Source organism: Girardinichthys multiradiatus, chromosome 4 (genome assembly GCF_021462225.1).
Source record: "Girardinichthys multiradiatus isolate DD_20200921_A chromosome 4, DD_fGirMul_XY1, whole genome shotgun sequence".
Taxonomy (NCBI): domain Eukaryota; kingdom Metazoa; phylum Chordata; class Actinopteri; order Cyprinodontiformes; family Goodeidae; genus Girardinichthys; species Girardinichthys multiradiatus.
The window spans coordinates 10,843,084-10,864,089 of NC_061797.1; the positions used below are offsets into that span (position 1 = coordinate 10,843,084).

The 21,006-nt window shown below is 39.3% G+C and overlaps 1 protein-coding gene across 1 annotated transcript; it reads right to left on the reverse strand.

The window, feature by feature from the left end:
* Positions 1-15,087: 15,087 nt before the first annotated feature.
* On the reverse strand, positions 15,088-21,006 carry glo1 (glyoxalase 1). Its single transcript, XM_047362604.1, has 6 exons — positions 20,851-21,006; positions 17,612-17,694; positions 17,348-17,488; positions 15,911-15,978; positions 15,617-15,706; positions 15,088-15,469 (listed from the first exon to the last, which is right to left on the reverse strand). Exons 1-6 carry the CDS (start codon positions 20,917-20,919, stop codon positions 15,378-15,380), a joined length of 543 nt encoding a protein of 180 aa, XP_047218560.1. The 5' UTR covers positions 20,920-21,006; the 3' UTR covers positions 15,088-15,377.

Here is a 21,006-nt window from a genome sequence, read left to right on the forward strand (position 1 = left end):
ATACAGCCCCAGTGAATACTTTGTAGAACTACATTTTGCTATAATGTTTAAATCAGCTTTTCACTTTCAGAGTCTGTCTGTATTGCTCATTCTTCTTTGCAAAACTACTCAAGTTAGGCCAGATTTGATGGTGAAAAAATATGACAAAATAAGCACACAAAAAAACTATTTACCCTTAAGGGAACTTCTGAATGCAAGTCCCTGTACTGGATATTATTTAGGAGTGGTGTTTTATTTGTAAAAAAAAGTTTTGAAATTTTTAAAAAGTCCATCCACTTGACAATTATGCTCTGCTTTTTGTTGGTCTGTCACATAGGATCCCAATTAGATACATTGTTATTGGCAGTTGTGACATGACAAAATGCAAAACCATTTAAGAGCTATAAGTAATTTAGTAAAAAACTGTAAATTACCATGGTTTTAATGTGCCATTTTAAGGACTAATAGTTTGATGGTTAAGGTATATAGTAAAAAGACATAAAAAAACTGACAAAGTTAACTCTGCAAATGATATCAGAAACAAAACTAAATTACCATTACTGAAAGTGGGTACAAACTTGCTCTTTGTGGCCCACATTTTGACTCATGCAAGGACACGGACACAGCTGTAGGCAAGCTGTTGGTAGCGATGACTTTTTCCATCCATTTCTAATTTATCTGTTGTATCAACTCAGAAAATTAAATGTTTAACAGTGTCCGTGCTCTGAAACCACCAGTTAACGCTTGCCATGCCATTGTTGTACTTAGCCATGCTATCAGGCCTCTGAGGTTTTAAACCGAAGCAGCTCAGAAGGAAACAGTTGTGTGGTAGAAAAGAAGACCAATGAATCAGGTTGTCTTTTTTCATTTTTATTTCCCTGGAGATTATTGGATTTGAGTTTTACAGTAACCATAGAAACAGTCTAATGTTGCATTTGTTCAACCTCATGTCCATTGGTTAAAATTATTTAAACTGTCAGAAATTGCCATGTTTTAATTGTTTTAAATATATTAAACAGTGTAAAAAATGGACAACTCAAAGCACCTAATTTGGATTTGTATTAAATATAATAAAATAGGTGATATGCTGTTGTTTTCATGCTGACATAATTTTCTTCTTTTTCTTTGATTTAGTAAAAATATGAACTTCAGAATTTGCTTATCTCAGGCTGACCTCTTTGTTTTTAAGAATTTATCTGATGCCTCCCATTTATAAGATAGCTCAACAGCAAAGCATTATTGCATTGCACTAGACAGCACTGCACATTGTAGTATGTTATACTCATCCTTCACTGCTAAATGAATGGTTGAAGATGATGAATATTAGGCAAGAATTATTTACAGTAAAGACTAACACAGAGGTACAGTTCAAATGTAGGATTAGCTTACAGGTGATAGAATCTATAAACATGGTGCACTGTAAACCAGTGATGTGAAATTGCACTCCTCAGGGGCTGCAGTCCTGCACATCTTAGATGGGACACTGGTTAAGTACAGACCAACAAAAAGTAACGCAGGAAGTGTAAGGAAAAGGATCCATGATTTTTAACATTTTTGTTTGAAAAGTAAAATCTGAGAAGTGCAGTGTGCATTTGTATTCAGTCCCCCCTGATTCAATATTCTGTAGAACCAGTGTTTGCTGCAATGAGAGCTGCAAATCTTTTGGAATATCTCTATGTGTTTCTATACATCTAGAGATAATTTTTCTGCCATTTGTCTGCTTTGAAAAATAGCTCGGTCTGATTTAATGGTGAAAGATGACATCCACACAGCATGTTTCAGTGTGGTGGTGGGTTGTTCAGTGTGCAGTGTTAGTTTTCCACCACAAACAGCATTTTGCACACAGGGCAAAATAAAATATTTGGTAATTCTGGCCTCATCTGACCAGAGTTTCCTCTTCCACCGTTTGCTGTGTCCCATATATTGTTTGAGGTAACCTGTAAGCTGGACTTCACACTGCATCCAATAATGGTTTACTTCTTGTATAGGGCAGATTTGTGGAATGTATGAATAAAAGTTGACATGTTGAGATAGTCACCTGAGCTGCGGATCTCTGTAGCTCTAACTAGAGTAACCCTGGGGCTCTTGGCTGCTTCTCTTGTTAAAACTCTCCTTGCTTTTCAGTTTGTGTGGATGGCCATGTCTTTGTAGGTTTTCAGTCGTGCCATACTCTCCATTTTCAGATGATGGACTGAACAGTGATTTTTTATATGTCCAAAGCTTTGGATGTGAACTCTGAGTGACATTTCTCCCCAGCTGTATCTCTTACTTTTGTTACTTGGTCTTCATGATGCAGGTTGTTAGCTAATGTCCTCTAATGCACCTCTGAGCATCTGGAGAAACTTCACAGAACTGCTGGATTAACACTGAACTTAAATTAAACAGGTGAACTCTTTTTAAAAATCAGGTAATCTTTGAAGGCAAGTGGTTGCAATTAATTTAATTTAGGGGTATCAGAATAAAGAGGGGTGAATATTTATTTGTAAAAAAAAATTTTTAGAAACCATGTATCCCCTTACTTTAACTACATATTTAGGCACTACTTTGTGTTGTTCTTTCACAAAAATCCCAATAAAATACATTGAGACAAAATGTGAACAAGTTTAAGGGGTGTGAATACATTCCAAGTCATTGTACCTCTCCTCTAAAAGAAATGTAAGCTAACTTTTAGCTTTTCAATTCTTTGCACACATGATACGGACATCCAATGAGGTCTCTGTTAACAGTCTAGTCAGCAAATCTGGTCAAGGACAAACAAAATGACAGGACAGCCTCTGGCGTAATGGATGAAAGAAAAGGATTACACAGAGCTGTAGTGACCCATGACTGAGCCGTTGTTTTAATGTGACAGGTCACCTGCTAGGGTCTATATCAGTCATGATCAAGCTACTGCTATTTTTGGCAAAGATTGAAAGTGCTGAGTTGGATGACAATGCACTGATTTAAAATAAGATTTTATTTTCTGTTTAAGCTTGGCCCACAGCTTCTCATCTTTTGCTGGCTGATGATGTCCACACACTGACAGCTCAGTGATCTTTCTCGCATCTGTCCACCTCTATCACGTCTTATCAGGAGTGGGCAGCACACCACTTCTCCCAGCTGTATCAGAAAACACATGTGGACACCTGTAGCTTATAGAACAACAGCTGCTTTGTTCAGCAACCATGTTAATGTAGGCCCAAGTTTAATCACAAATCCAGTCCGCTGATTACAACAACTGGCTACTTTTGGACAGCCTGTTGTTACAGCCCATTGGCCCATAGTGATAATGATTTTCTGTATTAATCCATAGGAAAGTAGAGCATATCCTAGTTGCAATAATTTATTTTTATTGCGGAAGTAAGCAATTGGTGCCCAAACTTTTTGCCCGTGAACCAAAATCAAAGTACAAAAATTTGATTTTAATTTAAATTTAAAAAGCAAAAATATGGGCTTAACAATAAACTAAGCAAACAAGATTTTAAGGAAATGAAGAAATTAGTCTGACTTTTCTAGAAAAGACATCTGTAAATCATCCTTAATCAGAAACATATATTTGTACATTTGCCCAATCAGAAGAAGGGCATACAATTTCCCAAATGTTTTGGGGGGTCAATTGTTTTCCATGTTCTTTGTCTAGAAATGTTTTAGATCTATACTCAGCAACAAGAACTGGATACAGGTCAATCTTTCTTTGAGAACACCTGCTGTGTAGCCAAGTTAACTAAATAGGTGCGCCCAAGTTTGCTTTTGAGTAATAGCATTTAACCTGAAATAAAAGCAGTAAAAGTGGTTAATAAAGATGGATACTTTGTGTTGTACCTAACATTTTCTTTTAAGCTTTTAATTTGTCTGCTTTTTTGAAAGGCTTCACATCAGTGAAAACCTCACATCGAAGACTGAAAAAAACATCTCCATTAACCTCCTGCGCCAGGCATAATTCATAACATTTTTAAATTGCTCCCACAGACCATACAATATAATTCTGAAGGCTGCAAATGACCCACAGGCCACATTTTTGACAGCCCTATTTTACATATTCTGAACTTCATTCAGAGTTCCAACTTGAACTAGTTTGTAATCTTTTACCAATAAAAAAGAGAGTTATACAGACTGTGATATGCACCAATAAACATTGTAATTGCTTTGCATTTGTAACCTCCCCTTAGCCAGCTTATGCACCTTTGTTTAATTATCTACTTTTTACTTTGCTCACATACCTTAAACCCTACTCTAGATATGGTCAAATGTTCCCTTAATCTGCTGTGATTCACATATTTCCTGTATGAATTGACAGAAAGGTAAATGAGTCCGAAATTGTGATAGAACATTTGCTCTACACTGTCTTTATGTGCAGCCACTTTAAAGCACTATGATAAAACCCTTATTCTATTCAAGCCCATCAGCTGACAAAACTCCCACTCGTGTCGATAAAAAACAAAACCTGTGTTGTTATTTTGGCTACAATGACCTGTACTATAGTCAGTAAGCAGTGTCAGTAAAGACTGATTGCATTAGGCCTCTGTCAGATAGAAGAAGCCATGAGCTGCGCTTGCTGTGGGGGTGGAGCCAAAAGCAAGAGAGAAGAGAGCTGAGCAGGCTGCACAGAGGAGGCAAATATGTTCATGAGGGAATCAGTTCTTGACAAAATATAGTCATTCAATTTCAAAAGGTACTCACTCATACCAGAGTAAACTGATTGTAAGAAAGGGCAATTGTGTTAGCTAACAGTTTTTCTATCATAAAAAACAGATCTAACTCCATCTCGTTTAAACTCACCTTTTACTCCAAAAGTGTTAAATGGTTTCACAGACCTATTGTTGTAATATGTCTTTAATAACTCATCAAAAGCTCCAGATACTAAGAGATTGCTAGCTTCTCCTCTGCATTGGTTTTTGTGGACTTGTACCAGGTGGTCTGTGATTTTAGACATCCTGATGACATTACAGAACCAAGAGCCCAAGTTAAAATATTTTTAGCCTAGGCACATGGAACAGGAACAGGGTTGCATGCTTGGCAGTTAGCTGCAGTCTGAGCTTCGCTTATCTTGGCGCAGCCCAACCCTGCCGTCAAACAACACATTCACAGTAATGGCTTGGAAAGCATTGTCCACAGCTTATTACGTGAGGCAGTCTTAAGTTGCAGATTCTGCTGCTCGTCTCTCCTGTACCTGCAAACCCAGAGTTGAACTCACTCCCTGCCTGCAGTAGGCTCACACAAAAGAACTGCCATTTCATATTTTATTAGTTTTGATGGTTATGGCATGAGCTGGTTTATATTATTAAGTTTAAATTGAAGAGTAGGGGAAGCATCATCAGTAAAAGGTTCGAGAGAGATTGCATATCCATACATAAACCATGCCCACACCTTGACACACACACACACACACACACACACACACTTGTTTTGCTATATGTAGTGAGGACCATGTGTTGACTCCCATTGACTTCCATTGATTTTCAGTCATTTTCAACCCTTTCTATGCCCTAACCCTGACAATAACCCTAAACCTAACTATTACCAGTGCATGCCTAACCCTAACCTTAACCTAAAGTCAATTCACACCTTAGTCCTAAACCTAACCGTTAGCAAAATAGGTCGTGAGGACCAGCAAAATGTCCTCACTTTAGTACAAACGGTCCTCAATTTGATGGTGAAATCGGGAAAATGGTTCTCACTGTGATGCCAAGACAGGAACACACACACACACACTCTTGTTTTGCTATATGTAGTGAGGACCATCTGTTGACTCCCATTGACTTCCATTGATTTTCAGTCATTTTCAACCCTTTCTATGCCCTAACCCTGACAATAACCCTAAACCTAACTATTACCAGTTCATGCCTAACCCTAACCTTAACCTAAACTCAATTCACACCTTAGTCCTAAACCTAACCGTTAGCAAAATAGGTCGTGAGGACCAGCAAAATGTCCTCACTTTGGTACAAACGGTCCTCAATTTGATGGTGAAATCGGGAAAACGGTTCTCACTGTGATACACACACACACACACACACACACACACACACACACACACCAGAGGTAGGTAGTAACTAGTTACCTTAACTTAAGTAACTTTGTGGTAGAAATATGGAGGTCAAGAGAACATACAGGGGTTGGACAATGAAACTGAAACACCTGTCATTTTAGTGTGGGAGGTTTCATGGCTAAATTGGACCAGCCTGGTAGCCAGTCTTCATTGATTGCACATTGCACCAGTAAGAGCAGAGTGTGAAGGTTCAATTAGCAGGGTAAGAGCACAGTTTTGCTCAAAATATTGAAATGCACACAACATTATGGGTGACATACCAGAGTTCAAAAGAGGACAAATTGTTGGTGCACGTCTTGCTGGCGCATCTGTGACCAAGACAGCAAGTCTTTGTGATGTATCAAGAGTCACGGTATCCAGGGTAATGTCAGCATACCACCAAGAAGGACGAACCACATCCAACAGGATTAACTGTGGACGCAAGAGGAAGCTGTCTGAAAGGGATGTTCGGGTGTTAACCCGGATTGTATCCAAAAAACATAAAACCATGGCTGCCCAAATCACGGCAGAATTAAATGTGCACCTCAACTCTCCTGTTTCCACCAGAACTGTCCGTCAGGAGCTCCACAGGGTCAATATACACGGCCGGGCTGCTATAGCCAAACCTTTGGTCACTCATGCCAATGCCAAACATCGGTTTCAATGGTGCAAGGAGCGCAAATCTTGGGCTGTGGACAATGTGAAACATGTATTGTTCTCTGATGAGTCCACCTTTACTGTTTTCCCCACATCCAGGAGAGTTACGGTGTGGAGAAGCCCCAAAGAAGCGTACCACCCAGACTGTTGCATGCCCAGAGTGAAGCATGGGGGTGGATCAGTGATGGTTTGGGCTGCCATATCATGGCATTCCCTTGGCCCAATACTTGTGCTAGATGGGCGCGTCACTGCCAAGGACTACCGAACCATTCTTGAAGACCATGTGCATCCAATGGTTCAAACATTGTATCCTGAAGGCGGTGCCATGTATCAGGATGACAATGCACCAATACACACAGCAAGACTGGTGAAAGATTGGTTTGATGAACATGAAAGTGAAGTTGAACATCTCCCATGGCCTGCACAGTCACCAGATCTAAATATTATTGAGCCACTTTGGGGTGTTTTGGAGGAGCGAGTCAGGAAGCGTTTTCCTCCACCAGTATCACGTTGTGACCTGGCCACTATCCTGCAAGAAGAATGGCTTAAAATCCCTCTGACCACTGTGCAGGACTTGTATATGTCATTCCCAAGATGAATTGACGCTGTATTGGCCGCAAAAGGAGGCCCTACACCATACTAATAAATTATTGTGGTCTAAAACCAGGTGTTTCAGTTTCATTATCCAACCTCTGTATATTAAACACTAGATATTGTCACTGGAAGTAATTTGCTCTAATGAATACTGATTACCTACTGTAATACCGGTACTGTTTTAAAAGCTTTATGCTGTGAAAGAATTTGATTTGTAAATAGTTTCTCCAGCCTGAATTTGTCATTTTGTATTAATGTTATTGAATTTTGTGCATATTTTATTTTATTCAGTAATATGCCTGAACTGGCACATAACTTTACATTTTTGTCTGTCTGATTACATAATTGTTCTCAAATTAAATCAGATGTTATGATCAAACAGTTGCGCAGTATTTAAGTAGCCCTTTTTCTAAGTACTTTTTTAATTCTACTAGAGGAATTTTTTTGGAGCACAACGTTTTACTTTTACTTGAGTTAAAGTAACGCTACTCTTGTTATTTTTTTTAGTACAACCCACCACTGGGCAGAGATGCCAAAAATGTTGCAACCTTTTTACTCTTTAGCATATTGCGTGTGGCTCAAGCCACCAAGCAGCCCAACAGTGTGTTTTAATTTACAAAAATGAAAGCCTGACCCTAACCTTGGCCAACGGTGACAAGGGAGAGGCCTGACATTACTATGTCATCATGTTAGGAGGGCAGACAGGCAGGTTGCAAAAAAAATAATAAACCAGAACCTACAATGAATGAAGAAACAGGGGTCCGACAAGGAACCAAGAAGGCATATATGATTACTTGATGGAAAACAGCTGTGATTACTGATGTGTTCCAGCTGTGTCGGAGCAGGTCCAGGAAATTGAGGACAGCTAATTGGAGAGAATGGCTGAAAATAGAGAGCAAACACAGGGATTCAAAGCACAAAAACACAAACTGACCCAAACCAAGGTGTCAAAACTAAACCAAAGTTCTCTACATCATGACAAATACATGCTATACTTGTTTATATGGATTAAAAAATGTCCTACCGTGTTAATATCATAAACTCACTAGAAAAACTAAACTGAGATAATAGATCAATTTCCTTTTTATAACTCAAGAAATCACTAAATACAAAGCTTTGAAAAGTTATTTTTGAGTTCTTTAATTGCCTTCTAGTGAAGCTCTTGCAGTTTAGTGCAATTTAGAATGTTTGACTAATAACCCTGAAAAAGGTGGACTTCTCCCTACAGGTCAGAGATCAGTCTCTGCTTCAAGGGGAGGAGTCTAAGTTTTTTTATGGTGTCTTGTTTATGAATGATGGAAGGATGGATTTATCGGTGTCTTCTTCCTTTCATTGGGCGAGGTGAAGCAGTGAACTACAGTAATTTTTGTACACAAAGAAATCAATAGAAATTGAATTTTACTTTGTCTGCACAAGTGTTTAGTTTTTAGATGGAAATGTCAGCTTTGTAATGTGTACAGCTTTGTTTCAGTCAATATTAAACTTGTTGGGCTGTAGGCTTTGCACTCCAGGAGCCACTTTGTCACTGTGGTCAATGAATTTTTCGGTCACCTACAGATAAAGTGCAAAGATAGCAGTCATCAGAGCTCACAGTAGATAATACAACCACATTGGACATGCAGGGGGATGTAATCTCTGCTGACTGGCTCTGCCATTTCAAAGTGGCATTTAACACAGAGTGACCTTTTCAAATGTTTCATCTCTCTCAGCATCGAGACTGGTTCCTGTGAGTTACAACAGGAGCTCTCTTTTTAATGAAAAAACTAGTTATATGATTTTTTTTTACTACATTCCTGGATTTCTTTTGATATTAATCATTAAATTTAAATGTTGAAAGATTGGAGCAATTTAACTTTCTGATCCCCTGAGCCCTCCTTCACTCCAGTTAAAGCTATAATACTGTGTATGTCTCTACCTGCTTTATCCTTTTCTTTGCAAACTAGCTCATTGATGAAAAGTAACTGTGAACAGTATTTTCAAGTCCTGCCACAAATGATCACATTTGGACTTTGACTGGGCCATTTTAACAAACATATGTGCTTACATCATAACGGTTTCTCTGTAGCTCTGGTGGTGTTTAGGGTCATTGTCTTGCTGGAAGGTGAACCTCTTTTACAGCCTCCAGCAGGTTTTCTTCAAGAATTCCCCTGTATTTAGCTCCAGTTATTTCTCCATCAACTCTGATCAGCCTCCCTTTCCCGACTGAAGAAAAAGCATCCCCACTGCATGATGCGGCCACCACCATGTACCACTATGCAGATAGTGGCACATGATGGTGGCATGTCTTCCCCTTCTCTCTCCATCCTTATTCATGTCTGATTATGTGCTTCGCTCCTTTTTTTTAAACTTACAAACTTACAAAACCAAACATGGCATATATCAAGTTGACAAGAACACGGAAAGGAGTTCGAAGGAAATAACCAAAAAGGATACAACTTTAGTATACCATAAACACAAAATGCCGGGGATTTCAAATCATTCTAACACACTAAATGAAAGTATATTAAAAATTTTTAAAAGATGACTTGTTTTTAAGGCGTTTTTTATTATGCTGTCCATTGTTGCATCCAGTCGCACTGGATCCATAAGCAGAACAGGTTTAAATCATTACTTTACATTTTTAGGCAAATCTTTAAAAGGGAGTAAAGGAGTAATGCCATCTACTGGACTGTAGGTGTAGTGCAGTTCTTTTCACAACTTCCCCATAAATCATTAGGCTGATTTAAATAAATGGTCTTTGGCCTTTTTGAGAAATGCAAACAGAAGGTACCCAAATCCCCAGGATTCCTTTTGTCAGATGTGTGTTGGAGGTTCTGTACCTATAATCAAATGCAAGTTGTTTCCCTATCGGCTTCACAAAGATTACAATTGTACCCTGCCTTTCGCCTATAGACTGCTGGAGATAGGCACCAGCTTCCCCGCGACCCACTATGGAATAAGCGGTAGAAAATGACTGACTGACCTCTAAGTCTCTCAAGGTAGCGGTTAGTTAGATAGGCTTCAGTCACATTTAGGGGAACCCAAAACTTGTATGCAAGCAGACCCTCAACTACATGTCACTTGTCCAATAAATCTGACAAGCTGTTAAGCAGACAGACCAGACAACTCCAAAGAGCACAAACATCCAGCTACGCGTTACCTAATTTAGCATTAGCTGCATGCGTGGTCTGGGAAAACGTTTTACCAGGGGAGCCAACAAACATGTCCATGTCTGTATGTTAAAAAAGCCTACACTGAAGTATTTGTTTGATTATTTTCAGATACAAAATTGCAATGCTAATTAATGCTTCAGTCTTGATCTGATTTAATTGAAGTACAGGCAGCATGCCACTGCTGTGGAAATGTGGGAGGGGGAAATGTTTAATCCAGGTTTATGATTTCAAGAGCCATGAGATCATTTTGAGGATAGAAATCAAAAGAACAATTAAAAAGGCCATTTAAGTCCATGCTGTCTGCTTTATTGAAATAAATCTTGAAAAATGAGTGAAGTTGGTCACAAATAATTGCTACCCTTACAACCCAGCTGTACCAACCTCATCTTAGTTTTTACTAGCACCGTTATTCTATTGTTTCTACCTCCTTTATCTTAGGGAGAGTTGTTACAGCTGCGGGTTGCATGATGCACAGTTGGTAGAACTGTTGCCTTGCTGCAAGAAGGTCCTGGGTTCAACTCCCGGCCGGGGGTCTTTCTGCATGGAGTTTGCATGTTCTGCATGCATGGTTCTCTCTGGGTACTTCAGCTTCCTCCCACAGTCCAAAAACATGACTGTTAGGTTAACTGGTCAAACTTAAATAATATCTCTCAATTGCCCTTGTGTATGAATGGTTGTTTGTCCTTTGTGTCTCTGTGTTGCCCTGCGATGGACTGTCGACCTGTTCAGGGTGTAGCCTTCCTCCTGCCCATAGACTGCAGGCGATAGGCACCAGTTCCCCAGCGACTATGGAAGAAGCAGGGATGGAAAATGGATGGATGGATCTTTGATTAACACCAAGGTTTAAAATTTGATTAGATAAACAGTTACTTTCTACCATTTTAACAAACTTGAGAACTTATGTGATTTGATTTTCTGGGTTCTGTCTCTGAAAGATGTACAAATGAGTGCTTTAGGGTTAGATTCTGATAAGAGAACTGTGACAACAGCACTCAGATGAAAGCGGATAGTATGAGTGGCTTCTCTGAGGCACTTACAGGTTTTGTGCAGAAATCCAACAGGTTTTTAACAGAAGCATAAATCAGTGCATTTGCAAAGTGAAAAGGTACAGTTAGAGATACCAACATAAAGTAGACAGTTTCTTATTGCAATAACAATAATAACATTGTATAAGTTTGAATAGATGCTTTTATTAGAAGAGCAGGTCTAACAGCTAGGATTAAAATAAAACAAGTAGGAGACAGAATATATATAAAAATAAGCTATACAAATAATATACTCCTACAAAGAATGTAAATGAGTTTGAAGGGTTTCAAATCAAAAATGTTCTCAGGTTTTAATGCACAACACTGTAACTGAACAAGGTTTGGGATTAGAGTTGTTAGAAAAGGTTTTGCTGCCATCTGCTGACACAAAACCCTCAGACTCAGCCAGATGTACAGTGCCATGAAAAATGATTTGCCTCATTACAGATTTCCTGTTTTTTTTTGCTTTTTTCTCACACTTACTTCCGATCATCAAACAAACTTTTATTATCAAAGACAAACTGAGTAAATAGAGCAATTTTCCAATGGTGGTTTCATTTATTAAAGTAAAAACCAGTTTGCTGGCAATAAATCTTATGCATTCCTGTTTAGGCATTCTGGCTCACTCTTCTTTGCAGAATTGTCTTAATACAGTCACATTGGGGAGTTTTCGAGCAACAACGGTGTGTTTAAATGTCAGGCCACAGCATCCAAATCAGATATCAGATATATGAATAACATATTCAGTACCAGTCCAGACTGAATAGAGCACCTTAAAATCCTTTCTTTTTTTTTTTGATGGATCAGAGGTGGACTTGCTGGTGTGCTTCAGATCATTGTCTGGCTGCAAACCAATTACTCTTCAGCTTAAGGTCACAAACTGATTACGTCGTCCTTTAGGTTCTGATAGATAATTCATGGTTCCATCATTTACGCCAAGTCATCCAGGTGCTGAAGCACCAAACAACCCCACACTATCATGACCATGTTAGATTAATGCTAGGTTCTCTTACAGGGGGCCAGGTTGGGTTTGATAGCTTTTCCCCTAAATAAATACAAAACATCATTTTAAAACACTTTCTTGTATTTACTCAGGTTTTGTCTGGTATTAAATTTTGCATGATTATACGATACATGCAAGTGTGCCAAAAAAGAAAAAAAAGGAAGACACAGCGAAGGGGCAAATACTTTCCCACTGTTTAATAAGGCTTGGATACCTTTAGGTGGAGACATTAGATTCTGCCAGAAATGTTCATTTTTTTAGTTCAACAAGTCCTGTTTATTTTTACTCAGATTTTACACCGCATACAGTTGACTTGTCATATGGTGTTACTTGGGATTTTAATTATTTATTTTGAACTGGTTCACAGATGAGCTGGAGCTAAGCGTTGAGCAAAAAAAGAAACTGCTTTTTCACATTACAAAAATGATAAATGGAGTGAAGGACATATTATTGCTAAAAAAAAAAATCCATTGATAGGCAGAAAGAGCGATTCATCATGTAATTTGTGGACAAAAAGAAGGAAGCCAGAAAGAGTTTTATTTCTGCAACAGGAAACATCCATAAACAGTGGCCGAATTTCATAAGGGTAATATGGTTTTCTTCCAAGGGGTGCAATGTTCTGGGGGGCACCACCAAGCCCCATGTATCTATATCTATCCATCTACACTATATTGCCAAAAGTAGTTGCCTGTGTACTTTTACATGTACATGAACTTTGATGTCATTCTATTCTTAATAATCTATAAAGGTCCAATTTGTTGATGGACCCACCGTTCCCAGCAGTAGCAACTTTAACTATTCAGTAAATATCTTCCACAAGGTTTAGGAGTGTGTTCATAGATAAGAAAACCAGAATTGCAGCATCCGCTCTAATTCCAAAGATTTACAAGAAGGTTGCAGTTCGGTCTCTGTGCAGGTCAGTCACAACAAGCTTTAGACAAGTGTGCAGACTGATCACAGGCAGTAATTAGTTACAAAGAGCTTCTTCAACCTAACGACCTTCGTATTTAACCAAAATGCAACGTATTGTACTCTGGCACAAATGATTAGCTAGCTTCCCATTAGGATAGCCATATCATTAACAAAGGTAAAGTAAAACAGTCCAATTGAGATCTCTCAATCTAATTATTTGCAGACCGATTGCTAAAAAAAGAGAGGCAGATGGGTTTAAAATCATTGGCTCCTTCAATTCAGTAGTGGTTACCTCCAAAGAAAAGTCACAAAGCATTGTATCTAGGATCAAAATGGCCTCAGATGTAGGCAACCTCTGCTACAAATCACTGCCCCTGGAAGAAGGCTTTTCTGGATCATTGGGAACTGAGAGGTTCAGCAGCAGTAGAACTACAGGATAGCAAATGGGTGTGGATGCATCTGCACATTCAGTGAAGTCTAGACTTTTACCGACCCAATTATTCCCTTCCACAAAGACAGACTGATATTCTGCAATTATTACAAAATACAACACTGCCACAAATGAAGAGTTCTATCAAAATGCCCAAGAACAACTTCTTCCAAAAGATGTGGACAGGATCAGCGCATTTTCCAGAATTTTTTGACATAAGGGGAGGAAACTTCAGATTTGAACCTCAATAGAACATGTGTCAAGTTCTCTAAAAAGTAGGTGAAGAAGCAGCAAACAGCAAACTTAGATTGCTAAACTAAGAAAGCCTGTCATGCAGGATGGGGAAGCACTCCGATTTACTTCTTTTGAAAGGTTTCCCCAAATCAATTGGGCTGAAGAAGCTGTGGAAAACTGCAAAATGTGAGCGAATTTGTTTTTTTTAGAATGAAGATAACCCTCCTGTTTGTATAATCTGGACCTTTGCGAAGAACACTGGAAGAACCCAATACACTTTAAGGAGCAGGAAACAAATTGTGTAAGGAAAAAGCAAACTTTGTTACTTTTCTAGTGTTTTTATGATGTCCAGAAAAGTACTTGAATAATTTCATCAGTGACCCACACTGAAGGAGATTTTAACAATTACTGAGGAGTTTCCCTCATATTTTTTTCATAAGAAACATGAGGTTTAAATTATTTGCAGAGGTTTATTGGAATGTGACTTATTTGAAAATTAACAAGTTATTTAGAAAATGTAAATATGCAAACTTATAAAACAGATTTAAAGCTCTCTTCTTAAAAAAGAAAATGGAAGACTAGCTGCTCCATGTCAGTAATTCTTTTCTCAATAATGAACGCTGTCGATTCAGAGCCACAAGTTGTGTCTGAACATGATAAAGCTCAAGAAAGTTTCACTTTAGATCCTCACCATTTTAGTTCACACACACACACACACACACAACCTCTTGTTTTGCTATATGTAGTGAGGACCATCTGTTGACTCCCATTGACTTCCATTGATTTTCAGTCATTTTCAACCCTTTCTATGCCCTAACCCTGACAATAACCCTAAACCTAACTATTACCAGTTCATGCCTAACCCTAACCTTAACCTAAAGTCAATTCACATCTTAGTCCTAAACCTAACCGTTAGCAAAATAGGTCGTGAGGACCAGCAAAATGTCCTCACTTTGGTACAAACGGTCCTCAACTTGATGGTGAAATCGGGAAAATGGTTCTCACTGTGATGCCAAGACAGGAACACACACACACACACACATGCGCACACTTTCCGGTTTCGAAATCACTGAAATGATTGTAGAAATCAATGGTTTATGCTGTGGCTTTCACATTTATTTCAATGTAACCATAATGATAACAGACCAAAGCAACAGCTATATAAAGTAGAGAACTATATATCACAATAACTAATCTGTTTGCATGTCAGCTGTCCATTATTAGTCCGGGCCGAGCTGGGGTACCCTTACTGCCAATATGCAGATGTTCCCAATCCACTGGCTCACAGCTCTTCCATGTGTTAAACAATGCTGCTGTGTTCTCCTAGTGAAGCCACAGCAGGCCGGGTCTTATGCAGCGCAGCAGGTAGGGATGCTGTTAGTTTTTAGGAGGTGATGGACACCATGTTGTTAGGACTCAGAATTTCAATCCAATATCCATCAGGGTCCTGGATGAAGGCCAAGCCTTTCATTTTACCTGAGGAAAAAACATGAGGAGGAAGAGGAGAGAATTTACTTGAACAACCTGAATCTCATAAAAAATGAATCAAACCTTTAAATATTTACTGTGGGTCCAGAAAGACTGGATAGAATTTTTTTCTCTTCGCCGTTTCTCCCATCTTACCATCATCTGGCTTCTTGACGAATGTTACTCCTTGCTCCTCAAACATCTTACAAGCTGCATAAACATCAGGAACTGCGATACCAAGGTGTCCTACAAACAATTCAAATAGAGAGTATTTCTTTTTATGGCACACTGAACTTATAAACTTATACAAAACTTAGCCAGGTGGGTTTACACTGGCATATTTAGGAAAATCAATAATAGAAAGTCAGTTGCTCCAATAAGAGTCACAGGAGGGCTGCTAATCACAAACTTTAACACTATGCTTTCAGTAAAAATAGGAACCAAATTTACCAAATCCACGTGGATCGGAGTTCCCATTGTGATAAGATTGGCTGTCATCAGACTCTGAACCCCAGTTACTGAAGGACACAGGGGACAGTAGGACGAACACATGAGGAAAGACAGGGGACAAGGAGGACAGGCAAAGTTAATACCCAGTGAGATCCAGTCTAGATTTCATCTGAAGCTCTAATAAAGCCAATTACCAATTTATATTACTAACTGTAGCCTGTAGTACTGCTCCTTGAAAACTATTGATACCAGCTGAACTTCATCACCTTGACACTTTACAACCCAGACTTTAAACTCCATTATTAGGATTTTATACCATACACCAACACAAAATGGTGGATAATTGTGAAGTGGAAGGAAAATGATACATGCTCTTAATCATTTTTTACAAATTAAAATCTAAAAGGTGTGCTGTGCAGGTGTATTCACCCCACTGAGTCAAACCACCTTCTGCTGAAATTACAGCTGCAGGTCCACCACAGAATGTCTCTAGCAGCTTTAAATATTTAGAGGACATTTCTGACTCTTCTTTGCAAAACAACTTAAGCTCAGTCAGATTGGCTGGAGAAAATGATTTCTTCTCAATTATATGCTGGCCTGAACTTTGACTAGCCCATTGTCACACATCAGTATGCTTTAATGCAAACCCATGGTTCTCAAACTGTGGTGGGGGTACCACCAGTGGTCCTAGGGCTCCCTCTAGTGGCCCTTAGAGGACATGTGTTATTAATAATTTGCAAGGTGAATATAATGCAATAAGTGTTCTGTATTGGATGACAGCGAACAGGAAGAAAGGTTGATGGCTACCAATACGGTCTTCCATTTACATCTGAAATCGTCGGGGAATCATATATAACCTGGATCAACTGTGTTCCAGTTGAATCTGAAGAACTGATGTAATTATTGGCCATCATGCTATTAGTAATACAAGCTAAGACAATGTATTCGTCTGATTTTTACATGTTAACAAAAACAAGTTGTATAGAGTGAAAGATTTAATAAAATACAAACTGGCAGACGGGCTGTTGGAGTGTATGGTTGGCATTGGTGAGAAACCGCTGACTTCCCTGTTCAAATTTCCCATCTATGGATAACTGTTTTTATTTTTAAAACTTCAAACTTGGGAAGTTGATGTTCCGAGTAAAACTCAACTCCCCCGTCCACGCCTTGTTGACATATCCTTATCCTTCCACTTCCCACTTATGCACTTCTTCGTGTTGTTCAACCACACAAGTTCGGGGTTGTAATGTGACAAAAAGGGAAAACGTTCAAAGGGTAAAACTCCCTTTGCAAGGCTTCATCTCTTCTGTGTTGGTAAGAATGATTATAACTGAGCATCGCAGTGCTGTGAAACTCACAGCCTGTTTTTAAGAAAGCTCACAACTGTTACTGAAAGTGTTTCTTCCCAGCCATCACTGGTACAACCTCCATCCTTACTGTGTAAGCTCGACGGTGGCTCTCCTTGAAAAGGTCCAGGCTGTCCTTTCCTTCACATCTGCAGGAATCTCCTTCTTGTCCTCATAGCCCAAGAAGAAGAGCGTGAAACGCATGGAGGGAAAGTCAAACTTTTGCAGTAGCCTGCAACGTATTGCACAGCAGAAGGAAACCTTTCACAACGCTTGATTAATCTATGGCAGCTAGTCACATGTCATAAAATACATAAATATTTTCATATCCAGCAGCCTGCAAACCACAACTCACGTCATGCCAAGGATCCTGGTGTAGAAATCCAGGGATTTCACTGGATCTTTCACCCTCAGCATGGTTTGCTGCATCATAAAATCCTAAAACAGGCATAAATTGACAAATCTTTACACACACATAAACACATCACTTTAACAACAGCTACAGCCACCTTCAGTCATAGTGAGAAGCAGCTGGTATCTTATTGCAGCTAGTTTACCCATGAGTGCAGCAGAGCTTCCTGGCATCAGAGCTCAACGCTTAGTCTGTGGCTCGAAATCAGTCGGTCACCATGGCAATGGTGAAATAAATCGTAAAATTTGGCTTAAGACAAATTGTCAGAGGGACACCGACAGTGGTTCACTGTATAATATGTTTTCATACATAAACTTTTCTTAAGTAAATGTTGTCAAGTCACAACCAGCAACCTCTGAGTTGGTCTTTAAGGTTTTCTACTAAGAGAATTCTGGATGGTTGGCTTGCATTTATACTCAGCCCCCACCGGGTCAATACTTTGCACAATGATCCAATTACAGCTGCAAGTTTACATCTGTGTTCTGCTAGAGGGTGAGCCTCTGCCTCAGTCTTTGCTGCCCCCTTAAATCAAGGGGGGGCAGACATCATATTCTTAATCTATGAAGTCCAATATGTTGATGGACCCACTGTTGTCAGCAACAGCAGATATAACTTTTCAGTAAACATCATCCACAAGGTTCAGGAGTGTGTTCATAGTCAGATGTGAAAACCAGAATTTCAGCCTCCTCGTTAATTTCATCCCACAGGTGCTCAACAAGGTTGAGGTCAGAAATCTGTTCAGAACTCATCGATTTGGTGGTGTGACCCAATACTTGTGGCAATATAGTGTTTTTGGATATTATGGTGACTCAAGATCTTAAACATAAACATGTCCATTTGGGAGCACCTAGGTCAAACAGTGGCATTTAATGAACTATGGAGATTTGTAGATTGAACATTTTGGCTAACAGGGCAGCTCAGACAATGATCTAGCATTCACAGTTTGAATTCACTTCCCCTTTTAAGTCTGCTATATTCACTGTGGGTCCATTTACATAAAACTATTAGGAAATGTAACACTTTTAAACAGTACTTTGTCTAACATTTGATATGTGGATAGAAAATAGATTTATGTGTTGCTTTTTAAGGCATTTTAAGCATCCTCTCTTATAAAGTGTACGGCTCCTCAGGGGTTTGCATGATGGTGTAAAGCTGTTTATTATATAATCAAGTAACTAACACCAGCTTCGGTTATCAGAGCTGTATAAGGGAGCTGTTGTATTTAGACTAAACACATCACATTCATATAGGACCTCAGGAACTTCTGCCAGAGTGCACTGCAAGATGTGAAAGGTCATCCAATACTAATGGATCCATCTGTTGATACACCATCATTCAAATACCCTTCTTACCAACCAAATAAATGCTGCTTGTATATTCCAGATCAAAGCGAGCCCTGGGGGTACATGAGCACGCTTGGGACATCCATGAGGCATGAACTGAAACTGAGAACTGATCATAAATCCACCAAAGCTAATGCAAGAAGATATGATCTCATAAGGATATCCCAGTTCTCCTGTGTCAAACACATGAAGCTGCCTTCTTCTTTTTGCCCTAGAAACGTCTCAGTTAAAGTACAACCCCGGTTCTAATGAAGTTGGGACGTCGTGTAAAAAGTAAACACAACCATAATACAATGATTTGCAAATCCTGTTCAACATATTTACAATAAATACAATACAAAGAGGAGATATTTAATGTTCAAACTGATACTCTGTTTTTTTTTGCAAATATTCACCCATTTTGAATTTGATGCTTGCAGCACGTTCCAAAGAAGCTGGGACAGGAGCAAAAAAAAGACTGGGAATGTTGAGGAATGCTAGAAAACACCAGTTTGGAACATTCATCTCATGTCCTCCAGGCCAAAGAGGAAAAGGATCATCCAGATTGTTATCAGTGCAAAGTTTAAAAGCCAGCATCTGTGATGGTATTGGGGTCTGTTAGCAACCATGGCATATATAACCTGCACATCTGTACCATTAATGCTGAAAGGCACATACAGGTTTTAGAGCAACACATGCTGCCATCCAAGCAACGTGTTTTTCAGGCCTGTTATCTCAGTAAGACGATGCCAAGCCACATTCTGCACAGTGTTACAACAGCGAGGCTCACAGTAAAGGAGTCCAGGTTCTAGTCTGGCCTGCTTGCAGTCCAGACCGGTCGGCCTTTGTAAAATGTGTGGAGCATTATTAAGCACAAAATACCGGACTGTTGAGCAACTGAAGCTGTACATCAAGCAAAAATGGAAAAGAATACGCCTACAAATCCTTAACAATTAGTGTTGCTCATTAAGTAGTGCTAAAAGGAAAGGTGGTGTAACACAGTGGTAAACATAGCTTATTTTGGAATGTGTTGCAAGCATCAAATTCAGAATAAGTGAATATTTGCACACAAAAAAAAACACGTTTATCAGTTTGAACATTAATTATCTTGTCTTTGTAGTGGTTCTAATTACTTATAGGTTGAACAGGATTTGCAAATCACTGTATCCTGTTTTTTTTATTCGGTTTTACACGACGTCCCAACTTCATTGGAGGTGGGAACTGATATTTTAACTCATCTGTCAGTTTTGATGATGATTTAATAATGCAATATTGTTTCAAATGATTTCCACTAGAACGTAAACCAAAGAGAAGCCTCCATTCGTGTGATTTAACATGTATTGACGTGTTTCCCTGCAGACACCAGTCCACTCTCGTCTATTTCATGTCCACAATCTGCAGCAGGACACCCAGAGAGACACTGCATGTTGGCTAAAACCAATTTAGACCCGTAAATCCCTCTTTGTATTGGTCAGTTTACTCCCCTGTGCTGCGCACGCTTGACGGGAATACGTTCATAAATCCTGACCCGGGACAAAAACGTCCACCGAGTTCCGGAGTTCATTTATCGAACAGGCAAGCACAAGTTCGGCTACAACGGCCTCTGCGAAAAAAAAAACCACTTCAGTAGTTGGGAATGTGATCATCTACATAGCAGGTATCAGGCGCTTCGCCAACCATGTCCAAACGAACCAAAGAACTGCAAACGTCGAAAAATCCCACGTCTACAAATTAAGGAATGTGTCCGAAAATAGGCGCAGCGCAAACAGCAGGTTAACCTATCAGGAAGTGTTTGGCCTGTTGGCTTTGAGCGTGTTTATGGTTTATTATTTATGTTCACTAACACAACCTTCTGCTTACCTTAGTTAAAGGGTCTCCGTTTTTACAAGCCGCCGCCACGGCCTCGTCTGACAAGCCGGTGTCACCCATCTTTACACAAAACTACGTTTCTATACCTCGCTGCAGCCTTATGGGACTGACAGGACAGCTGTACAATTTGAAGAGTAAGAACATCCG

Bases quoted from the DNA above. Each gene is read 5' to 3' on its own strand.
- glo1 (XM_047362604.1), bottom strand. From the start codon at position 20,919: ATGGGTGACACCGGCTTGTCAGACGAGGCCGTGGCGGCGGCTTGTAAA. The intron at 17,489-17,611 runs GTGAGTTGTGGT...AATACGTTGCAG, and splicing joins ACCAGGATCCTTGGCATGAC to GCTACTGCAAAAGTTTGACT. The intron at 15,470-15,616 runs GTAAGATGGGAG...TTTTTTCCTCAG, and splicing joins CGTCAAGAAGCCAGATGATG to GTAAAATGAAAGGCTTGGCC.